This window comes from Urocitellus parryii, chromosome 5 (assembly GCF_045843805.1).
Source record: "Urocitellus parryii isolate mUroPar1 chromosome 5, mUroPar1.hap1, whole genome shotgun sequence".
Taxonomy (NCBI): domain Eukaryota; kingdom Metazoa; phylum Chordata; class Mammalia; order Rodentia; family Sciuridae; genus Urocitellus; species Urocitellus parryii.
The window spans coordinates 194,662,952-194,677,534 of NC_135535.1; the positions used below are offsets into that span (position 1 = coordinate 194,662,952).

The window sequence follows — 14,583 nt, forward strand, 5'->3', positions numbered from 1 at the left end:
AGTTAAACCACATAATGTTTTACAAATCAAATTAAATAATAAAGCATGTAACACACTAGCACCATTCTTGCATAGAGAAAGTATGTGATAAACTAACCCTGTAGAGAAGTGATATTACCGCTGCTTCTGCTAAAAACAACAGCAAGTAGGATTGGACAGAACCCAGCTTTTCAGAATTTGTCATTTTGTACTTTTAAAAAATTCTTTTTAGTTGTTGAAGGATCTTATTTATTTATTTTTTATTTATATGCAGTGCTGAGAATTGAACCCAGTGCCTCACACATGCAAGGCAAGCACTCTGCCACTGCCACTGCCACAACACTAGCCCTAATTTTGTATGCTTAAAGGAATTTTGTACCTCAATTCTCGCTTCCTTTCTGTGCCTAACCTAGAGTGAAGTTTATTTCTCTTGATGAAGACTTACATTTGAAGGGAAGTGAGTGATCAGGGGCTTTTGGATATGAAATTGAAAAATTAGATTTCAAACTCAGAATATCAAGGAGGGAATCAAGTGAGAGAAGTCAAAGTAATGGGAAAGACACGTATCTTCTAGAAGGAAATGCTCAGATCTGATGGGTTAGCTTTTTCAAGCTCTGGAACATTTAGGAGACCATCTAAATAACCATGTATGAATGTAGCTCTAACCCTGTTACATGATGGTCTCTGTTGCAAGATGGATGTAGGGAGAGAATTTAGAGGAGTATGTTTTTGTTAATGAATAGTGTGGTTTGCTTAAAATATATGTGGCTCTAGAGCTATAGTGTCTACATGTAGCTATTGAGTATTTGAAATGTAGCTAAATTAAAATGATAATATTTGGAAATGCATTCTACAGTCATGTATAACTAATTAGAACACATTTAAAAGGGGGAAATAATTTGGATATATTGGGTTAAATACTATTATAACTAAAATATGTTATTAAACTAATAGCATTTTATTAGTTTTAAATTATTTATTTTTATTTTTTAAATTGTACCTACTAGAAAGTTTAAAATTGCATATAATGATTTCTATCACATGTTTGTTCCTCCAGGGAGTTAGGTGAAGGGATGGCTCCAGTCCTGATTCAGAAACTCACTGTGACCATAGTTTGCCCCTGGTCAGGAAACTAGCTACCTCACAGTTTCATGAGTTAATGGGCAAAGTCCAACTTTTTCAGTTCAGTATGCAGGGAAACAGCCTGTGGATGTTACTGATGGCCTGGTTACATCTTACTTTTTAAACAGTGAAGCATTTACGGGTTTTTATTCATTTTAGAATAATATATACACATATATAAATAAATATTTGTGTATGTATTTGTGCACATAAATAAATATGTGTGTATGTATTTCTGGATCTCTTTCTGTTTTCTCATTCTCTCTCTCTCCCTCCACCCCCTCTAATCACAGGGGAATTACCTATCCTCCAACAATTTAGTCCACCTAATGGCTTTATTGTTTAAAAAATTAACTAAATATGCAGAGTTGGGGATTGAACATATTAAACACATGCTTTACCTCTGAGCTACAACCGCCCCCAGCCCTAAACTTTTTGTTTTTAGAGCAGTTTGAAAGTTATAGAAAAATCACAAATACAGAGACTCCTCATATACTCCATGATTAGTTTCCCCTATTATTAAAACCTTAATTTGATACAAATTTGTTACCACTAATAACCCCATATCGATTTGTTATTAATAAAAGTCTATACTTTATTCAGATCTTGTTAGGTTTTTTTTTTTTTTTTATCATTCCAAAAGCCAATCCAGGATACCACAAAACATTTAGTAGCCATAGTTTCTTAGGCTTTTTTTTTTTTTTTGGCTATGACAGTTTCTCAATAACTTTACAGTATAGAGGAGTACTAGTAAGACATTTTGTAGAATGTTCCCCAAATGGGGTTTGCCCATTTCCCCCCTCATTCTTAGACTAGGGTTTGGGGTTTGGAAGAGGAAGACCATAGAGGTAAAGCATTATTTTCATCCCACTGTTTTAATAGTGTGTTCTCAACATGACTTATCACTACTCATGTTAACTTTGATCACCTGCCCAAGAGAGTGTTTTTCAGGTTTCTCCTACCCTAGTTTTCATACTGTGTGGAAGGAAATTACATTCAAAGCTTATACCTAGGAAGTAGAGTTATATGTCCTATACCCTTGAATACTGAGTATATACTTCAATTATTTGGAGTTCTATATGAAAGAGGTTTTCTCATCTCCGTTAATTTCCTTATTCAGTCATTTATGTCACTATAGAATCATAGATATTTATTTTATAGGTTGTGTTATACTTCAGGGAGATATATATATATATATATATATATATATATATATATATATATAATTTTTTCAGTTTTAATTTATTTACTGGATTTCCCAAATTCTTCCATCTTTGATCACTGGAACTTTTTAGTTGGCTTGTGTTCTTTTGACATACCCTTGCCATTTAGAGTTCGTTTTTAGCACCTTCTTATTCTGAGGTAGTGAGGTACTCCAGTAGATGGCCTTTCTCAGTCCTAGATTCAGATTCTCTCCAAGGAGGCCTGTTTTCTTTTATTGAAGAATAGAATGAGAAACCAAGATCTGGACACTAGGTGTGTTTGTTGCTACCCGGTGTGTTCATTGCTTTAAGGGATTCTCAGCTGAGAGAGCAAAGAAATTCATATGTATATACTAACCCATATATATATATAAATCTGCCTGTAAATATTTGTATATGTGTGTATAGATAGTGAGTTAAACATGAGTTTATACTAGAGTCTTACACTCAAAGCCAGTACCAAATGGATCATTCTAGAATGGCTTCTGAATGGCTTTGTTTTAATGTGAACCACTATGTGCCATGTTACATGGTGTAGCATTAGTAATATATACATTTTTACAATCCCTAATATGAAAGTCTCTCTCATAATAGACTCACTCCACATTTCTCAGTACATAATATCTGCTGCCAGTGTTATTTTAAAATAACCACTTTGCACGAAGACAGGTACCAGTAACTGAATTCAAATAAGCCCTGACACTTTCATTGTGCTTCATTGGGAAAATTCAATACTGAGTAAGCACTCCTGTAAACAATGAGAGTCATATACTATGCCAAGATTTGTGTGTTTTTTCTCATCACTAAGGACTTTGTTAATAAATATTGAGTGCGTTAGAAAAGATCATACTATGCTAAAACTTGAGTGTACTTCAGAACTCGTCAAGCCTATATGCTAAATAAATAAATGAATAAATGAAAGAAAGAAAATGAAAAGGGGAGGGAGTTTGTTTATTTAGTATAGTTTATATAATACATATAGAGGTTAAAAGTTTGGTTTAGAAAAACAGACCCTGTTGGAATTCCAACTCTTCCATTTATTAGCTGTTTGACTTTGGAGAAATTATTTAATCTCTCTGAATTTGCTTAATGCATGAGAATGACTGTGATAATGTTGAACATGCACCTTAACAGTAACTGTTACTTACAAAAAAAGAGTCTAACTTCTAGGAACGTACCATTTGTAAAGGAGATATAGCCTGGGGTAGGCAGAATGAAACTGTCTTGGGAGTTCCATGTGAATACTGCTAGGAAGTTATAGATGCTGAGTATTGCTAGATGTTTCCACAGTCATCTAATTCAGCCCATCTCTCATTTCCTCTCTTCCACATGCTTTCCCTCCAAATATTCACCCTTTAAATTATCCTCTTTGTAAAAAAATATGGTGAGCACTACAGAGAGCAATCAAATATGATCTCAGTTCCATCATTATTTCTGACAGTACCATGATGAAGTGGTTATATTAAAAAAATGATCTAATTGAGTTACTCTGGCCCCATCCCAATTTAACTACTTCTTTCAGAAAGGAAAACTTGCTATTTTAATTGGGAAGATTTTCCAGTCCTCACTGATACAGTTTTTCTTTTGCTTAAATTCTCTGTGAGCAATAATTATGTTGCTAACTGCAAAGACTGATTCCTTCTTCAGTAAGCATTTAGTGAGCCTCTACCATGGACTCTGGTACTAGATATGGAGGTGAATCATTACATATTATTCTAATAAATCATCCCCCATTGGTTTATGTTAGACAAACCAGTTTTGTTGCATTTGACCAAAGTTAACAAACATTTCAAGAAGGAAAAAAATGAGGTTTGTTTAGGCAGTAATGAATAGTTATTATATAATTACATCCTAGAAAGCCTGTGGTTAGAAATAAAGTTGGAAAGGTTGCTTGGATCTGAATTGTGAAGGGCCTTGACTACAGGCTTGAGTGATCCAATCAAAGCCACATTTTTAGGAAGATTAAGGGTGAAGGGGGGTATACATGGAGATAGAGAACCAGGGCTGTTGGTGGCATAGCTTCTTTTGTAAATGCTTGCACTGTCCTGCATTTATTTATTCAATTTACCATCTTTTATTTATTTATTTTGAGAACTGATTATATATGCCAGGCTCATGACTAGATTTCAGGACAATAAAGGTGATTGATATGGCTCCTGTCTTCTCAGAGCCCCTAAGCCTAAAGGCTAATCAGACCTGTTATTGTGAGAAATTAATTGTTAGGATTATGTAAAAGTTATAGTTGTTTTATGTTTTAAAAAAATAGTGATTAACTCTTGTTGAGTTAAGAAAAGCTTCAGAGACTTGGTGATTTCTGATGGTTTTTGAATAGTAGTTTGCTAGGCGGTCACACAGGAGATGGACATGAGCATTGGGATTAAAACAGTTCTATACATATTCAAGGTTAAAGGTAAAAATTTAGGATCATAAATAAATAATATGATCATTTTAAGATTTATGAAATTCCCAGGGATGCAAATGATCACTATAAGGGAAGATAAGCAAGGACTGAACTCCAAGGAATACTGACAGTTGAAAAGATCAGCTCAAACAGAGGAAGCCAAGCAGAGAACTCTGAGGCAGAAGTTAGCATTTAGGAGAATCACAAAATTAGGTGTTATGGAAGGTATTATGAAAGGAGAAAGTTACAGAATGGGAGTAGCAGAGTGTCAGGAGCCACAAGATTAAACAAAAATAGGACCAAGAATGTCTATTAATTTGCATAAGAGAAAGGTTATGAATCCCAGTGAGAGTCATTTCAATGGAACAAAGAGGGTGGGAGCCATATTATAGGGAGTGGAGGGGGAGATGAGGAAGGGAACCGTCTACCTTTGCTTTCAGAAATATGGGCTGTGGATGATGGGGAGAAGTGTTAGCAGCAAAGAGATGTGAAGGTCGAGGGAAGTTCTTTTGATTCATTTTGTTAATGAGAAAAACTGATGTGCTGTATATTGGTCCTGAAAGTTCATGATATGTGCATTCCCAACAACTTAACAATTGGGAACAATATTTATCTTAAAACAAGATGTTCCTTCTGCTATGTAAATATATAATTTCACTCTTGATTCAAGATTGCCTTGTCTTATTTTGTATTCTATTCTCTCATATAAATACAATACTATTCTATAACTGCATACAGATGTTAGAGGGATTAGAGGGGCCAGAAGCAGATAAATTTTAGACTTATATTAAAATTGTAATCTAGTCATAAATAGATTTATCTTTTCTCAAGGAGAGAAAAAATCAAGTTGAATTCTAATTCCAAATTTATGTTTTTCTTAAGGAGAAATTTATAGTATACATAAAATACCTTATGTGACAGCTACTCTAATACCCACAGTTTGGGATTAACAAAAGGAAGGGTTTGGGATTAGCAAAATCTAATTATGATTTTAGTAAAATGATAATTTCTACTAAAGCTGTCCCATGTAGGGTTGACTTTTCTGAAAGGACTAGTCAACTAGTAGGCATTGTACCTTTTTCAGGCCTCGTGACTTTTCGAGTTAGTTGAATTAGTCTCATTAAATAGACATATTTATTTATTTGGTACCAGAGATTGAACCCAAGGGCACTTAATCACTCAGCCACATCCCCAGATCCCACCTGTTTTTTATTTTAAGAGACAGGATCTCACTAAGTTGCTTAGGGCCTTGCTTGGTTGCTGAGACTGGCTTTGAACTTGCAATCCTCCTGCCAGTCTCCTGAGCTCCTGGAGATTATAGGTATGTGCCACCACTCCCAGTGACATGAACACAATTTTAAATAGAAATTTGTTGGCACAAGAAAACAAATTTTGGTTAAGTCAAGTATTCAGCACCAGGAACTAACTATACCTATCTATCTGTCAGCTTTGTTTCTTTCTAAATGCTGCCTTCATTCCCAGTCAGTGCATATTCACTTTCTTCTTGGAGATAGACCAATGGATGCCAACAGCTTCTAGTTGATGTTCTCACTGCTAAGACAGAAGAAAAGACTTTCCTCTTGCTCTAGAAACTTGATGGTTTCCTGGGATCATATGCCTGCCCAACAGACAAGTGTGACCAGGGGATTGAGATACTAAGATAGTCCAGCTAAGATGAGATGTCTTTAATTTGCCACAGAACACAGGATTATATAAGGAGACAGTATTTTTCATTCATTTGCTCGGTAGAGGTGGGGGTCTCAGAAGAGTGGGGCTGTTGCCTGGGAAGAGAAAGGTGCTAGGCAGAAAACCATAAATGTTCAATAAGCCTGATTAGCAGAGTCTATGAACAAATGGGCTAATGGATTTTAGAATAGGTTATGGGAAGGTTTTCTGAAATTATCTGCCAGGCCACATCTCTCTCAGAGAAGGCACTCATGGTTAGGTCATAATTAGTGGTCAGATTTAAATAAACCACATACTGACTTAGCACTTCACAATTTAGAAATAATTTCATTTGCATCAAACTTATTGGAACTAAAAATAATCCAGTGGATTTTTTTAAAATCTCCATTTTAGAGAGTACAAGGCTGAGTGTATATATATATATATATATATATATGTGTGTGTGTGTGTGTGTGTGTGTGTGTGTGTGTGTGTATCTCCTGTCTAGGATCCCACAACCATCGAGTAAGCTTTGGATTTAGAATCAGTAGCCCAGATTTCAAATATTTCTTCCATTATGCCCTGTTCTTAACTGTGTGTGCGTGTGTGTGTGTGTGTGTGTGTGTGTGTGTGTGTAAATTGAACCCAGGGCCTTGCTAGGCAAACACTTTACCCCTGAGCTACATCTCCAGACCAATATGCCCTATCTTATGTTACTGAAAGTATAATATTTAAAGAATTCTAAAATCTTGCCCATTTTAGGAAGTGTTTTGCTAAGTGACTTTTAAAGTATATTAATAAATCAGTTATTCCCAATGTGTTAAATTTATAACTTTGTAAATTCCTCAGGCCCCCACTAAATCTCCTGTTGTTGACATAGCCTATTCTAAAGAACAGAATAATTTTCAGTTTTCCTTAAAAACGTATGTTATGTTGGGCTAGGGTTGTAGCTCAGTGGTAGAGTGCTTGCCTCGCACATGTGAGGCCCTGGGTTTGATCCTCGGCACCATAATAAATAAATAAATAAATAGATAGATAGATAGATAGATAAATAGATAAATAAATAAAAAGATATTGTGTCCATTTACAACTAAAAAATATTTTTAAAAAATGTATGGCATCTCACTGGGTATGGTGGTACATGTCTGTAATCTCAGCCACTCTGGAAGCTGAGGCAAGAGGATTGCAAGTTCCACACCAGCCTCAGCAATTTAGCAAGACCCTGTCTCAAAATTTAAAAAGGGCTGGGGATGTGGCTCAGCAGTAAAGCCCCCCTCCCCTGGTTCAATCCCCAGTACCAAAAAAGGAAAAAAAAAAAGTATGGCTTCTCTTTAACAATTAGGTAGCTGTAAGATTATGTATTTTCAGAAAACCCAGAGTCAATGGCTTAATGTAGTTTCTAACCTATTGAAGAATGCTATGCTCATTTGCCTATACTCTCTAATCTGATCAGAAAGGAAAAGGATATATATAAAATAGAAGTTTCCAAAATATTAAATGTATTTGATCCTTAATAATTCCTTGTTGTTGATGTGTTGATTTTTTGTTGTTGTTGTTGTTGTTTTTTTTTTTTTTTTTTTTAGATGAGAAGAAACAAATGGTTGCAAACGTGGAAAAACAGCTTGAAGAGGCCAAAGAACTGGTATGTAGAGACTGACACAGAGTCCTGGAAACCGATCTTCCTCTAGCTTCATTTATGCATTGTGGAAGTGTGAAATGTTACTGATCAGTGTTTTTAATTCACAATTTGTCAGTTTTTAAATTTAAGGGAATTTAATAGCTTCTTAAGATTTTATTCTTTTTAATGAACATGATCTGTTAAGTGTCAACCTCTAGTGTTTATTCCTTCATATTTTTCATAAGAGCTATAAATTGTTAATCCTTGATCAAGGCATACTAGGTACCAGACACTGGCATAAGTGTACGTCTTGCTTTATAATATTTAATTTTCTCAAAAAACATGTGACACAAGAACTATTTGTCAAAAACGATGAAGGGTCTGAGATGTTCCCATACTTTTAACCTGAGTGAACTTGTCAGCTTATACAAGACATGAGACTTTTAAGTCAGAGACAAAAGACTTTTATCACTCATAGTGAAAATGGCTGCCAGAGTTTCAACCTGGTTCAATCAGTTCTCTGAGTTCCAGTTCCCACAGGATTGATGCAGGTAAGCATAGATATTTTCTTACACAAGCAAAATAAAATACTGTACAGGACAGGAACTCAGAGCCTGGGAAACAAGCCACTCTATAGCAGCCAGGAAGCATACCTGCTTACACCTGCTTTCTGTCCTAGAGAAAACACATTATTTCCTCCTTCAAGGTTATTTCCTATGAACAGACTATTGAAAGATAGCCCTGGTCAGAACCTTTCATTTTTGACACATCCAGCAAGCTAAATTGGAACATAAGAGATTATCAATACTTTTCTTACCATCTTTTGTAGATTGGGACTGAGGCTTAAGTAACTTGTTTGAGACCCAACACCTTGTTAAATGGTAAAGATTTGAATCTAGATATGTTAAACCTAAGATCTGGTTCATTGACTGCTTCTTCATGGAAATAAATCCATAAGTTAGGGAGGAAAAAAAAAAGAGGTAAAAAGTATTATTTCCCAATTTGGGGCTTTAAATGCCAAGTATTGCAAGTATGATTCAATTTGTTTCTATGCATTGTGGTTCCAAATGAGTGTGTTAGATAAAGGTGTTGCTTTTCCACAGAGCTTTCTTGGACCTTTAGGTAAGCTTAAGGACATTATGAATTTCTAAGAAGGTACTTCAAAGATTAGCCACAGATTGGAGCATCTTCCATGCTATTTGACATAGAAGTATTCTTTAACAGGACCATACATGAGAGGCTGCAGCCTTGGGAGGTTCTAAGGAGTAAGCAGTTGTTCCCAGTGGCACAGTAGATATTTCTTCTGTGTCTTTGAGTACTAAGGCATGGACCTGCAGAGTTGCTGTTCCATCTTCTCTGTCAGTGGTTCTTTGAGCTGTCAGAATATTGGATGCGTTCCTTGTCCCATAGTCTACTTCTAGACTCTGCTGGCTGCTCTCTCTGTCTCCATAGGCTGATGTTACTGCCTCTATAAGGGCAGCTTTACCTTTTGCCTATCTTTTGAAAGTGTTCTTTTAATATTTTTCTCCTTACTTTAGTTTCTTTTTATATTCAATTGCTTCTGTCATGATTGACAGCTTTCATACAAAGAGACTAGCTTTTTATATGCCAGAGCAAGGAATCAGGACATGTTTTCTTTCTGATTGGTAAGATAATTATGAATTGACAACTGATAAATTCTTTGGATCTTGCATTGATTTCTTATACTGTTGTTGAGTTCTCAGTAGCAGGTTTTTTGCCAACAAGATTGGTGTTTTGGGGCTGGGGTTGTAGCTCAGTGGTAGAGCACTTGCCTCACACATATGAGGCCCTGGGTTCAATCCTCTACACTACATAAAAATAAATAAATAAAAATAAAGATATTAAAAACATAAAATGCATTAAAAAAAAAAAAGATTGGTGTTTTGGTTTACAGCCTTTACCCTGGAGACATTCTGTTTATCTAATGATGGAAAGCTGGTCTTCTGATGACCAAGGTTTTACCACAGAGGTATAGAAAGCATAAGCTGGCTTTAGTTATTACTAACTAAATAAAAGTTAATTATTTACTTATTATTATTATAGTAATAATAGAGACTTTTGTCTAAGATATGTATTTCTGGTTTGTTTAAAATGATCAGAAAACTGTTAATTTAGTTCTGATGACATCATTGTTAAAGACATTGTTGGTGATATTATATACTGTCCTGTAGATGAGGACAGTGATTAAAAAAAAAAGAACACTTGTTTTCTATCTGACTGTTAGAATTGTTTCTGCTGAACAATTGCTTTGTGTTAGTATCTTAGACACTGCATATCTTTTAACTCTCATGTTGAACACTGTGCATTGGCCACATGAAATGTTGTGACAACATAGGGGAAATGCACATTACACTTATTCCTGGTTTCACTTTAAGTGTTTGTTGTGTATTTCCTTTTTTTTCCCCTTACCCACTTTGAACTTCATCTTAAATGTCCTTGTAAAATATCTTAAAGGAAAATGTGCCTAATTCTCAGATATTTGATGTATGTGTACTTTTGCAATTGTTTCTATGATCTTATTCACCTTTTCAGAACTAAGCACTTAAGGATGACTTCAGAGAAGTGCTTTAAATAATTGCCTTGCCAAGTATGATTTAATTTGTTGATACTTCACAATTAAGTTGGAACATGTCAATAATTTAAATGATTACTGTTTAAATCAAGATTAATTAATATTTTCTTTTCTCTAATAAAAATTGAAGTTTACTAATGGAAATATGATTTGTGGGCTTATCTATATTCTAGTATAGTTATTCCATCTTTAACTCTGGACAATTAGAGTTTTTGTAGCTCAGTGACAAACTTATATTATTTGTGGAAATAACATTAGAATGATTTTAAAAGCAAAATATGTTGCAGCATTTTTTGCATGTAAATTTACCAGGAATGGCTTGGGCCAATTTGTTATTGTTGATTTTTATTTTTTAATGCCAAGTACAAGTAAGCTACCTCTGCTCTATTTCTTCATCGTCAGTAATCATCATTACTATAGTTAACATTAATCTAGTTATAAAGTAAGAGACTCTGTTCTTAAACTATTATAGGAATTACTTCATTTAATCTTCACAGACCCCTAGAAAAGAGAGGTTGTTTTAAGAAATTGAAAAATAAGCAAAAAGATGTTAAAAATCCTTTTTTTAAAAATGTTTCTAAGACTAGTAAGTAGTGACGCCTACAATGTGAACACAAGAATTTCACTACAGAGCCCATGTTCTAAACCATCATGGTATTTCTTTATTGCCACCCATTAAACTTTTATGTGTTATATTCAAAGTGTTATATGATGTTATAAAGTGCCCTGCTGTGATTTCAGCGAGTGCTGTGTAATCTAGTATATCACTATATCCATTTAACCTCTTGTCCATGTGGCTGTAAAGTATGAGGCATGAGGCTGGTATGTGATTTTCCTAATCAGAAAAGACTTTCCAGAGGAAATGATACCCAGTGACTAAGGCTGGACTGATGTTTCAGGAAATAATGATTTGGTTTATCTTTCCATCCTTCTGGAGATTTATAGTCTGAAGACCAGACCAGGTTGGACTGAATGAAGAGGCTACCCCAAGGATATTAAAATCAAATTATTGAGAATGTTTGGATTAATGCACATGTTTTAAAGGAAATTCTTGACAAAGCAAGCAGCTTGGCACTCTGTTATTTGGCAAGTACTGAGTAACTGCTTGTTGAACTAAATGAAAATTAAGCACAAAAATAGTTCCAGTGTTATTTGATCATAGGCAGTCAGCACCCGTGGGCTGAGTTCCTCAACTTTAAAATGAGGATTTGGAATGAAATCCTTTCAGCTCCAAGTGTTTGGTCAAATAAAGAATAAGCATATGTTTTAAATCAGGCTTTTCTCTCTACATTCTAGCTTGAACAGATGGATTTGGAAGTCCGAGAGATACCACCACAAAGTCGAGGAATGTACAGCAACAGAATGAGAAGCTACAAGCAAGAAATGGGAAAACTTGAAACAGATTTTGTGAGTTAAATCCCATCTTTTGTCATGCTTACTGGTTTTTAAACTGAATTTTCACTTATTTTTTTTATTTTTTCCTCCCTCTGCCTTAATCAATGTTAAGTCATCATCTCCAGGGACTTGTGCAAAAGGCAAGGAGCAGCTTTCATGTATGAATTAGAGAGCTAAAATGGCAGTGGAGATAGCTAATGATGGGACTCCAGGTGTGCTGGATTCATGACTCACAAATAAATCCTAATCATGTGGTTCTTTGAGTTTGGATAGTATTTATTGGTATATAGTATTTATTAGAACTCAAAACCCAGTCTCTAGCCTTTTAGATGCAGTGCCAGGGATGGACTTCAGAGCACCAAGTCTCCTGAGAGTTACCCCTATTTTTGAATGCATGTTCCTTTATGTGTTTTTTTCCTGACATAATCTCCGTAGATTCATTAGAGACTTAAAAGATTATATTATGTCCCTCCCTGCAAAAGGTAAAGTGAATTACTTTAAATTAATAATTTAAATAAGTGATCCTTTATATTGGTTGCCCCACGAGAACATCTGTCTTTCTCTTCCTCTATTTCTGGCTTTGAACTCTACCCATATTATAGCAAATTTAAGAATATAAATTTAAAGACAATGTTGGAGTTGTGAATAAATAGAGTAGAAAAGACACAGATATGCAAATCACACTTCTGGTTATGTTTCCAAAAGAATGGAAAGCAGAATCTCAAAGAAAAATTTGCACACTCATGTCATAGCAGCATTTTCACAACAGCAAAAAGGTGGAAGCAAGCTGTGCGTCTGATGATTGATGAATGGATAAACATGTTTCTTCAGACAATGGAATATTATTCAGTCTTCCAAAAGAGGGAAATTCTGATACATGCTACAATGTGGATGAATCTTGGGACATTATGCTAAGTGAAGTAAGCCAGTCACAAAAAAGACAAATACTGCAAACATCCATTTGTTGAGGTATCTAAAGTAGCCAAGTTCATAGAAAGAGAAAGTAGAATGGTGATCACTAGGGACACAAGTTGTTTTATGGTATAGAGTTTCAGTTTTGCAAGATGAAACGTTCAGTTGAGCAACTACAACAGTTGGATGTATTTAACACTCTTGAACTGTACCCTTGAAAATGGAGAAGATGGTAAATTTTATATTACATATTTTACCACAATTAAAAATAATTTTTAAAGACACACATAAAAATATTTGTAAAACACTGTGAATGATAACTAAATGTTCTTTTATAGGCTGACATAGGAAATTAGAATTTCAGTTAATAAATTTCATATCAGTCATGTTAAAAAAATGCAGGTGAGAAAATATCTGAGCCTCACCAGTGAATGACAAAAGTTATGTGTTGATACATAAATTAGGTGTGAATCTGATTTGATCTGGGGTACAAATTCATAAGGAAAGTCAAGAATTTATAAGGATCTTTCCCTCTAAAGTGCAATAAATCTTTCCACTACAATGCCAATGGCAAGATTAAGTACTTGTTCTAATGGAATTTCTCTACAAGTCTGGAAATAGGGTGATTTGTACTTTTTTGTATGTTTATTTCATGGATATTTAATGAATATTTCCTGAGAAGTTTCAATGGACTGCCTTAGTCCCTGTGTTAGTCAGCTTTCTGTGGCTATAATGAAATATCTGATATAATCAACTTACCAGAAAAAATTATTTTGGCTTATAATTTCAGAGGTTTCAGTCCACAATTGATTGGCTTGATTTTGGGGGGGCCTGTGGCAAAGCAGAGCGTCATGGCAAGAAATATGTGGTGGAGCAAAGATATTTACCTCATGGCAGCCAGAAAACAAAGAAATAAATAGGAAGGGGCTAGTATCTCAATATTCTCTTCAAGGGCAAGCCTGCCCCACTGTGACCTAACTTTCTTCCTTCCTTCCTCCGACTTGCTAGAGGTTCCACCACTTCCCAGTAGTGCCATAGACTGGCATCCAAGTTTTTAGCATGAAAGTCTTTGGGGGACATCTGAGATCTAAACCATAGCACTCGCTCCAATACAAGTAAGTGCCTGTTAAACTGGGCTCCTATTGATTGTTTTGAAAATTAGAATCCGTGATGTTCCTGAATTCAGAAAAGAAATGTAAATTCTTAGCTTCTGTGCTCTGTAGTAAATAAAACCTTTTCCAAGTGCTTTCTGAAAAGTTGGTGTCTCTCAGCAAGAATATGAGATATAGTGGGGAGATTGGATTTATTTAGGAACTTGACACCTTAAATTTCTACTTATAAAATTCTAACTAAAGTTAACATTTAATATAAGTGATGAAAGTAATATAAAACATTTATAAGGATTATTTTCATTTGCTTATCTCATTCTTATGGCATGCTTTTCCAAAAATGTTCCTTCTGGATTCTAGAAAAACGAAGTGTGTTAGCTTGCTAGAGCTACCATAATGAAGTACAGTCTGAGAAGCTTGAAGATTGTTCTCAAAAGTCCAAGGTTGGGGTGTTGTTGGCTACAGTAGTTCCACCTGTAGCCTCTCTCCTTGGTTTATAGATGACTTCTTGCTGGTCTTCAGACAATCGTCTACTCATGTATGTTTGTGTTCTAGTTTTGTAAGGACACAAGTAATTTTGAGTTAAG

The 14,583-nt window shown here is 34.9% G+C and overlaps 1 protein-coding gene across 7 annotated transcripts in view; it reads left to right on the plus strand.

Moving 5' to 3' along the window:
* Vti1a (vesicle transport through interaction with t-SNAREs 1A) overlaps positions 1-14,583 on the plus strand; it is a 343,349-nt gene that overhangs the window by 3,339 nt on the left and 325,427 nt on the right. For 4 of the 7 annotated variants that reach the window (XM_026389086.2, XM_026389087.2, XM_026389088.2 and 1 more), the window contains exons 2-3: positions 7,953-8,011; positions 11,877-11,987. In XM_026389086.2, coding sequence (XP_026244871.1) covers positions 7,953-8,011; positions 11,877-11,987 — 170 coding nt within the window. The remainder of the gene's footprint in view (positions 1-7,952; positions 8,012-11,876; positions 11,988-14,583) is intronic. The other 3 variants (XM_026389083.2, XM_026389084.2, XM_077799032.1) reach the window with 1 other exon arrangement.